Source organism: Gavialis gangeticus, unplaced genomic scaffold (genome assembly GCF_001723915.1).
Source record: "Gavialis gangeticus isolate Ggan-Ray unplaced genomic scaffold, GavGan_comp1, whole genome shotgun sequence".
Classification (NCBI taxonomy): Eukaryota; Metazoa; Chordata; order Crocodylia; family Gavialidae; genus Gavialis; species Gavialis gangeticus.
In genome coordinates, this window is record NW_017729022.1 from 24,501,025 (window position 1) to 24,511,146 (window position 10,122).

Sequence of the window (10,122 nt, forward strand, 5' to 3'; positions counted from 1 at the left end):
CTGACAGCTGAGGCTGGGGTGGGGCTGGGCACTTCCCAGCAGTGTGGCTTCATGTGGGTTGGGCAGTGGTGGTGCTGGGAGCGGGGTGGGCTGTGGCCACCCCAGAATTCACTGTAGGCCCCCTCAAATCCCCCATCCCAGCGCTGCTGCCACCCACCCTGCGCATAGCCCCGGCCCAGCTCCCCCACCAGGAAGAACCCGGCACCACCCCCAACCCCAGCCTGCAGTGGCAGCCCATCCTTACCCCGCACAGATCCAGGGAGCATGTGCCCCTCTGTACATCCCCTGGGGTGCACAAGGAGCAGGAGTTGCCCCCACCCCTGCATCCCTGGACGTGCTGCTCACAGCTCCATTCCACGGCTTGCCCACCCCGGCTGGACAGCGCCTACCCCTGCCCCATCCCCACAGCCTCCCTCACTGCAGGGGCCTTGATCTGCGCCCCCCACCCACACACCCCTTCCCACTCCTATCCCTTTTCGCCCCACAGATTTACCAGCCAGACACTGCTCTCCAAGCTGCCAGGCTGTGTGCATGCACGCAGCACTTACTGGCAACGTTATCAGTCACATCAGCCAAAAAAACCCAGTTCCTGATAATGTCAAATTTTTTTTTTTTATCAGTGCCAATACAGTATGAACTGTTATATCAGTATACCTCTACTAAACACTCCCTTTCACTCACTCCTTTCACACCTCTAATGTTTTAAAAACTGAAGTTTTTCCAGTATCTCTACCTGCATGCTTTCTTCCTTCCATATGTATTACTTTGTTGTTTAGTTTACTTCTCCCTTAGATGTTCTGCTTTCTTTGCTGGTTTTCTTCTTCCTCACTCCCTTCCCCACTGCTTTGAATGCATTCTTCCCCGCATCTCTCAAACTGGTGGCTACTATCCAACATCTGTTTTAAAGGGCAGATGTTGCAGCAATGGTTTCTACTATTCTAAAATGGCTTCTCATCCTCATTTCCAGACACCTTTAAAAGGCATCCGAACTCCCATGCATTTGAACTACTGTGGACACAGCAGATAAAGAACTCAGAAACATATGGGCTTCCATGCCAAAGAGCTTAGAAACTCCAGATTTATTCATTTGCATTTATATTTCTTGGGAAAAAACTTCTATGTTACCTTTACCATTTATCTGCTCTTGCTTACATTACATGGAGTTCTCAAATTGAGAATGTGGGCCAGAATTTCTATTGCAAATAGCAGATTCCAGCTTTCAGCATGGAGCTTCAGACCAAAAAACATCCAACTGATCTAATTAATTCTTTATACTTGTAACAGTCAAGATGTTTCGTCAGGTGAATCAATTCTGTATATTTTGAATTGTCAAATATGACAAGTCAGTTCAGCATTAGTGCTTTTATAACTTCCCTAAGTGTGCAATCAACTAGCCTTAAATCCATCAAAGTACTTAAGCTCATGCTTGTTTTTAAGCACATGTACTCATGGGCTTAAAGTTATGTTTGAGTGTTTTCCTGGATACAGGCTCAAAATATTCGATCATACTATATATTAGTGATTCAATTCTCTCCCACCTACCAACTATGACATGTAGTAGGTTCCCCCAGTGTTTCAAAAAATGACACATCCAGAAATTACTGAGTAACTTATGTTTTAAAAGTTTTTTACTAAGAATATATAGAGACATTGTTACATAAAGTTTGGACTGACTGTGTGTGTTAAATACCTTAACTATTAAACAGACACCAGGCTGATATCTGTTACAAAGATTGCCACTTGGAAATGATACCATTTACACAAAACAAATCCATGATTCTGAAACATGCATGAGTAGCTTTACCCATCCAAATAATTCCACTTAATTTTGCAGGATTCCTCATGTGAGTGTTTGCACCACTGAGGTTTAAATGTATATATCAGTAAAACATGTAAAGCAGCGAATGATTTGTAATTCTTGCTGCTCTATAATATAAAAGTAGGGTTTATTTTTTATAGAGGAGGTAAAGACTTAAATCTCCTTTTCAAAATATCCTATGAAAGACAACATTAAGGTATCAAAAGAAACATTAAAAGTTTTATATGATTTGTTTTACTGCAAGATTTCCAGTAATCCAGTGGCCTAAACTTCAATAAGTTAAACAATCAAATTATATATATGTATAATAAAAATAATGGCAAAACTAGCAAAATAGATCAAAATGTACAAGTAGAAAGGGTTTGGTTTGGTTTTTTTTGTTTAAATGCATAGGCTTGCTTATTATAAACTGTTGCCTTTACAGAGTATACACTGAAAAAATAATCAAGCTAGCTACTGGAACGTCATACAATTGTATTGTGCTATTTTTACTAACAATGTATTGTACAGTATCTTTTCTGAGTTCTATCTGCACCCCAGATAAAGTGAAACTGCTAAAATCCTCCCCCATTAAACTATCTTTTCCAAAAAGATCTAATCCTGTAACCACTGATGGACACCATCTTGGAGGCCATAATTAGTGCCTGGAAATATGGGCTGAACGCTTTGGATGCATCCCTTCCTGAGTACTTAGCATAAGAACAAACAAAAACATGCCATCTCTGCTACAGTTTTATCCATCTACCACACAATTTATGCCCATATCCAGAAGCCAAACTACACTTTGTTTATTTTTTTAACTGTGAAGCCAAATGAAGTTGGGTGAGTAAAGTTTTATAAGATTTTCTAAAAATCTTACAATTCATGATGATGCAAAAGCCATTTCATAAGGTCTCTTGCTTAAATGTGATGATTAAGCAGCATAGTATACTCAAAGCTTGCAGTCTTTTTAATGATTTAAAAACAAAAAGGTGGATATTGAATCAACCTGAAAAATCAGGCTGTGTAACAGAGCTGGCTGGAGGACAATGCTTTCATTCTGTGACAACTTGTAAGGCTTCAAATGTTGTTTTTAATTCTAATGAGAAGAAGAAAGAAAAGCTTTTAAGTGCTTTTGCCAGGGCAGGCCCACAATTTTTTGGGGCCCCCTGTGAGATATAGTTTTGGGGCTCCCTGATGTGAAGAAGCCAGTGGTAGTGGGGGAGGCCTTAGCTGCAGGACCCCTGCAGCTGCAGGTTTTGCAGGATAGGGTGGGCCAGCCCTGGCTTTTGCTAAAACAACATTTTCCTGAAATACCTGTTTTTAAAATGAGAAGATCAGGTTTCAATTGGGGGTCATTCTCTGATTAAGAGGGACCAATAGGAGTGGCCTCAACCTTAAAAGCCTTCCATTGGAAAACATGAAACCAAAACATCTTGGTGAAATGTACTGGCTTCAGTGAAAGAGCACTTTTAATTGGCAAAAACATTCCAGCACCCCTTGCTATGTAATATTCTTAGCGTTAAGGTTCAATCCAAGTAACGTAGTAAGGCAGCTTAGCTGTCCCAAGCCTCAACAAAAGAAGCAGGTTAGATGGTGGTGTTTTCATGCTCCCCAAGGCATCTTATGTAACAAGCACCAAGTTTTCTAAGTAGCTTGAGATTTCATTACTCATTTTTGCAATGTAAAGTCTCACTGAAATGAATGCGGCACTATTACTGCTGTGCAATAGGAATGCTGGTCAGTTACATCAATGTTGTGTAGCACTATGCAGAAAATTGCATCCCACAAAAATAATAATCACTGTGTCTGCAGTGAAAAACCAAGCCAGCCTTTTGCCTATGACTTGACAGTAAACAAAATGCAACCAAACAGTAGCTAAATCTGAAAAAAACAAGAAAACTCAAGAGTTGAGGTCAGCCTTTTGCCAAGAAAGCTTTATTAATATTGCTTTTACCCTATTGGTGCACCACTCATTTGCTCTTCCATGAAGGAGGCTTCAGAAAAATGGTGCTATTCACTGTGCATTATGAGCTACAATGTCCAGGCACAATTGGGTTAAGAATAGAGCTCTGTCTAACTGAGATCCCCAGACGCCTTTTCAATTTTTAACTATTTCCTTTCACTTGTGTGGTTGATTGACTCTTAAGGTATTTTTAAGTAGTTTTTTGCATTTCTTACTGATATTGCACACAAACTATTACATGTTAACATTAAAAAAGAACAAAAAGAAACATTACATGTAAAGCGCTTGTCTTAAGATACTACCCACAAGCATCCTTGCCTCACATATTTCCTGGACCATCATACTTACAACATCACTCCAACACTACCAAATTGCTTGTCTTAAGCAATTCTCAAATCCAATGGGTAAATTAAAACACAAAAACAAAAACACAATTTTTTTGGATATGAAAAATACTATTTTGGGAAAAAAACCAAGACGACAAATGTACACATACAAGAAATGCTTATACTTTTTGAAGAAACAAGTTTTTGACTCCACTAGTTCTGATCTGACATCTCTGTTGGTAAATATGGTAAAAGACCTTCTGAAGCATGCAAAGAATTTTCTAAATTTTTATTATGCATACAAAACAGACATCTATTAAAAGGCTTGTATTTCCCCTGAACTCATATTGTAAACAATGATTAACTGATGCATTATGTAGTAACACTGAACTATGAAATGCACATTTCATTTTATAATTTACATGAAATGTAGGTTCAACAATTTTACATAGCAGAAAAATGACATTTTGTATATCGATTTAAGTGGACATTGCACCTACCCAACTGATACTGATGCACACAATGTATGTGCTATCTTTATAAGTGATTCTTTGCTACTTGATGACTAGCCAAATCTCTAGAGCTTGAGTCCTCTGTGACACATTTTAAATAGCTGTTAGAAGTTGGATGCACATGGTGCTTGCATCAACTCTGCAGAACTGTATATTATATTGCAGGTGACTATTTAATTCCAAAGAGTATAAGCACTGATAGAAATGACAGCAAAAATTCCTCATTTTAAAATTTAATATAGGAGATGCAGCTTTCCAGAAAGTATATCCACCCACTCGAAAAAAATTGTATGGCAGACAACCCTGACAGGCTCAAGTGCGGAGAAAGAATATCCTTTTATTAAGTGGAGTAGAAATGAAAAGAATGATCACTATTAGATGTTTGGCCCAACTGAAATTAATAAAAGTGTGCGTGTATATGCACATGCACACTGCTTGTTTACTTGTTTATTTATGTTAAGGGGTTTTATAACAATGGCTTATGGAAAAATGTTAACATAACTAATTTGATATATATGATATTCATAAAAGCTGACAAAATCTAGACAATGCATATTTTAACTCAATTTAATTTAAAATTTCTACAGTGTTGTACACTTTTTGGTGCAGTGTATTCATATTTCTAATGCCAATTACCTGCCATGATATCTTTGCACATAAACAAATAAAGGGCTTTTTAAAAGATCCTGAACAATTAAACAAATACACAAATTATGTTGAAGTTATTCATATAGAAATGAGGTTGTATAAAAGGCAAAATTCAAGGAATTTCACTAGGGATGGATTAGTTTAACACCCAAACAATATTCACATCTTATATATTTGACTGATCCTCCAAACTAAAGTATTTTACCTACAGTAAAGGTGTGTGGAGAGTGGGGTATCAAAACCATAAATAAGATGTTGTTACTGCATATATTTCCATAACATGTATGCACTATTTTTCTAAATTATAATTTTTTTCAGCATTTAACCCAAAACTAATACTTATCACAATTTAGTTAAGTAAAATGGAAGCAAGTCTAAGTGAGGCAAATCAAAACTGACAGCTACTCAAATAATACATGCATAAAAGTATATTCAAACTTCATGTGCTCAGGAAAAAGCAGACTCTCAGCAAAGCCCCTGAATCACAGGCCAAAAAAGCAGAAACCTTTTAAAATATATATATTTTTAGTGCATGACTGATTATACTGTCAATACCTTTCACTTACAGAATGGAATAATAAACTCAGTGATGCCTCAGTGTTGCTTCCTTCCTACTGTCCCCTCAGGCATTTCTGGGCATTTCCAATTCATTGGGATAAAAGTCAGAAACAGACCACAAGCTCAGAGCACTGACAGGTACAGAGAATCATTCCAGTGCATAGCAGTTTGCAATACAGATTTTGAAAGGGTTTTAAAAATGTGTGTAATATTTTGATGTATAGGGACGATTGCAGACATCTGACAACCAAACAAACAAAATGACTGCTTAATTACTTACAAGTTCTGAAATAAGCAGCAACAAAAAAAGCCCACTTGTGTTACTTTCTACTGAAAAGAAAAGGTCACAGCTCAGGCACAGAAGACTGACTTTTACTCAACAACACACATTAATTATCAACTTGAACTTTTGAAGGAGCATTTATTTCCTCCAGAAAGATTTTTTTTTGACAGGCAAAAGCATGTTTTATATAAACAAAAGTATTTTGATAGAGCCATCCTATCACTGTACAATACAAAGTGTTTTAACAAAAGGCTTGCAACAGTAAGAATCAATTAACTGCACCTGAAATATTAACCATGTCTATAAACCTCGTCTGGTTTAAAAGCTACAGTACCATTATAGCTTCCTTTTATGTCTTATCAGCAAAACCAGACAGATAAATATGCAGTAGAAGAATAATGCCTTAATAGCTGCAGAAGACCATCTAGAGGAAGGTAAAAACAATACTAAACATTTATCACAGAAAACGAAAACGTGAGGTTATACAAGGCTTACTTCGAAAATGCTCTGAAGCGTAGTAATAAACATCCTCATAGCCCTCATGGTAATCCTCCTCTGGTCGGTACTTCTTGCCTTTTCTTCTTCTCGACCTTCTTATCTGCCTGACAAAGCCCAAGAACCGTTCCATCTCTTTCACCTGCACACAGGATCAGCCCAGTTTACCTTTTGCTGGTGTTAGCCAACAGCTAAGCTTCACAAAAAGCTGCCTGAGCATTAATAAACAGCAAAGAGAGATGTGGAACTGGATCCTTTGACCATCCACTCCGATAATATTAAAGAAAAACAACAGTTTCAGCTCTGATGAGGAAACATATTGTTTTACCTTTAAAAAGAACCTCTATCCAATCCATTCATTGGAATAGTTCAAGATGTAACGAAGCTAAAGGAGGGAAATAACAGTGCAAAAAGGGACATGCAATCTCATGCAGGTTTTTAAACGAAACAGAACAAAGTTCAAAAGATCTGCCTGCCAGCAAGAGGAATCCCAGCACTATAATTTCACTATCCTACGTCTCCATCATTTGAAGAGGGGCTGGGGGGCGGGGATACACATTAGTCAATGGACTGAACCATATCTGAAGACAAAACAGGTTTTCTGTAGCCTCTTCATCACTACCCTAATAATACTTGTAGCACATGCTCAAGACCCCGTTTGATGTCATTTGTTCTAAAAACAGAAGCCACAATGATCCATCTCTGAAATAAACACATCCTGGATGAATAAACAGCAAAGTGGTTTAATCCATACACACAGCCCACTCACGGACAAGTGTGTATGCTGAATGTGTTAATTGGAGCAGCAGGGAGAAAGCTAGGCAGCTGCTTAAAATGACACGTTTACCCACTGGGCATTAGTGTATTCCAATCATTGTTTGATCTAAATATTAAAATGCACTTCACAGACAGGCTCTTCATAGATCCAGTAAGGCTATATAGAGAAAGGCAAACAAAGAAAGCTGCATCAGGAGCACACTACACAGAACTCAGCTAAAATCCTAGCTGAGTTGTAAAACTTCAAAATTATGCTCCAGCAAACCAGCTGTGCACCAAGTAGAACTATTTGTTTTGTATAAAGCCTAAAAATGAGCACAGCATTTTTCTGGTTACTTGTCTGCATTCCACCAACGTTCTCCAAGATAAGGCAGGAATTTCACAAGTGCTTATGACAAAATCCTCCTCCTTTACAAGAACAAAAACAATGTGCACGCACCTCCAGTCAGATGAACATTTATCACAGAATTTACTTTTTAACCCCCTCGGACAAACTGAGTAACAGCAGGACACCACCAGCCTGCTGCCGCAAGTTTGGAATGCAATCAATCATATCCATCAAATTATCTGCTAAGCATAATATCCAGAACCCAAGCACCCATGAAATGCCATTCTGGCCCCCACCCCCAATGATTAAGAAATCTTCAGTTTTCCTATAAAATCCATTTTATAGGACCATCATCTGGGAAACAGCAGTCTATTCCTAGTGATAATGACAATGATTCACTATTTTCCATAAAGCGGGTTGAATTTTGACCGTATCTGAGCAAATATTTAAATACTAAGGCACATTCTGGTTTCACTTAATTGTGTGAAGTTGTAGAATGTATAAAGCTACTAATACACAAACTCTTCCATAATGGAACTATTACTTGGTGGGGTGACAATGTAGCTGAGAGTCCATTGTTTCAGGCCTGCCTCTAACCTTCTGATTAGTTGTCACAAGAATGATGTTTCATTCTGGCATTTGTAAAATACTTACAGGCTCTGATTTTCAGACTTCTAACAATTTTAGGCCTATATGTATTATGGTATCTTGGTGCATAAAATCATTGATAGCAGGCCAACTGAGCAAATGCTTGTCAAAAGGGACGACCCAGTAGCCATCTAACTGCTGCCACCTTACCTCCTCAACCCCATCTCTACCCCAAGAAGTCACACAGTTGACAAAAAGTTAGGTCCACTCTACCCAGAAAGTGGGAACCATTCCTACTACAAGCAGAGGTGCTACAGGTAAGTTCAGTCATGCCAACAATACCTGGAAAACTACTATCAACTCAACCTGGCTTGGTATCCAAGCTTCTTCTGACCACCAGCAACAAGTAACTTAATGGGTGGAACAAAAGGAGGCCAGTTTCTGGTGCAAGCAGGAAAGGAAACAAAGTCATGAACAAGAAAGAATAGGAATTTGGGACATGGTATTCTTCCTCCTCCTTCCCTAATCTCTCCAAATCCTGGCAAAATCCTGTACACGCCTGAGCTCCCTACTGAAACATATTAAGTTTCTTCATACACTGTGAGAGGAATCCCAGTTTTTCCACTCTGGAAATCACACCACTGTAGTAATTTGATTAACATACTGAAGGTACCACCAGAATTAGTTTTAGTGCAGTATCTCACATGGTGATCATCTTTTGTTATACAGACTGAGTTTATGTAATAATGCAAAAGAAAATCAGCTGACTGGCACATTGTATTTAGAAACCAGACAAAACAAAAAACCTAACCCCAAAATAAAACATACCTTAGGCCTTTGTTAGAACAGCTCCCTAAAGCTCCTGCATATTCTAGAGGTCTTACTTAGCTTTCTTATTTTTTGCCAAGTTGCTTCCAAATAGTAAAAACATTCAATTAATATCATTATAGTTTTTTGGCAAACATTTAAGGTATTATAGCAGATGGGGTAGTGGAGAGTAAGGCTTTGTTATCATCAGGGTCCTGGGTTTTCTCTTCACAATGGAAAAACATGGTAAAACCCAGATTTTCTCATTTTAAGGAGAAAATCCCAGCTCTTCTCCTTTAAAGGAGAAAAACGTGGGAAACACTGGGTTTCCTCTTGCAGCCTGGCAGAGTTCCAGCCTGCAAGGGGCTGGGGGGAGTAGGAGAAGGGTGGTCAGGCAGGGGGCACCAAGTACATGTGCGCACGTACACATGCACAAGGCTACCAGGCAGCATAGGGAGCAGCTCCCTACAGGTAAGTCAGGGAGGAGGGGAGATTGAGGCCCCCATAGTGAGGGAAGAAGGGAGTTGGGTAGGGCTGGGACCCCAGCTGGGACTGGGGCTGGGGGTGCTGCCCAGCCCAGGCAGTGTGTTGGGCTTGGAGCCTGGGGCCAGAATGCACAGCCGCAGGGCCCAGGTGTGGAGCAGGACACAGCTACAGGTGGTTTTGCACCACTGCATGTACTTCTAGGGGGTGTCATGAGGAGCACGTGTCCCCCAGATTTCTGCACGGGGTGGGGGCAGATGTGGGCTGCCTGCTACAGGCTCTCTGCCCTGTTGCCCTCCCCCTGGGGCCTCCGTGGTCCAGCCCCAGTGCAGCCCAGCAAAGTGGGGTGGACAAGCTTGATGACTCTGCCGCGAACCCTGTGCCACCATGGAGAAGCACTACCTGCCTGCCCAGCAACAGTGGGGGCAGCAGGGCGGAGTTGTGCCCCTTGCTGCTGCTGGGTGGGCAGGGGGCATTTCACCATAGCAGCACAGGGCTTGTGATGGCACCATCGAGCTTTCCTGCCCTGCTCTGCCCTGCAGCACTGGGGCTG

General features: G+C 40.1%; 1 protein-coding gene across 8 annotated transcripts in view; it reads right to left on the minus strand.

Annotated features, from left to right (window-relative positions):
• Positions 1-7,106, minus strand: part of GRIP1 (glutamate receptor interacting protein 1) — a 493,469-nt gene extending 486,363 nt beyond the window's left edge. For 4 of the 8 annotated variants that reach the window (XM_019514686.1, XM_019514688.1, XM_019514685.1 and 1 more), the window contains exon 1: positions 6,587-7,105. In XM_019514686.1, the coding sequence (XP_019370231.1) occupies positions 6,587-6,719 (133 nt within the window). In that variant the 5' untranslated portion in view covers positions 6,720-7,105. Of the gene's footprint in view, positions 1-6,586 lie in introns of all 8 variants that reach the window. The other 4 variants (XM_019514682.1, XM_019514680.1, XM_019514681.1 and 1 more) reach the window with 3 other exon arrangements.
• Positions 7,107-10,122: the final 3,016 nt, after the last annotated feature.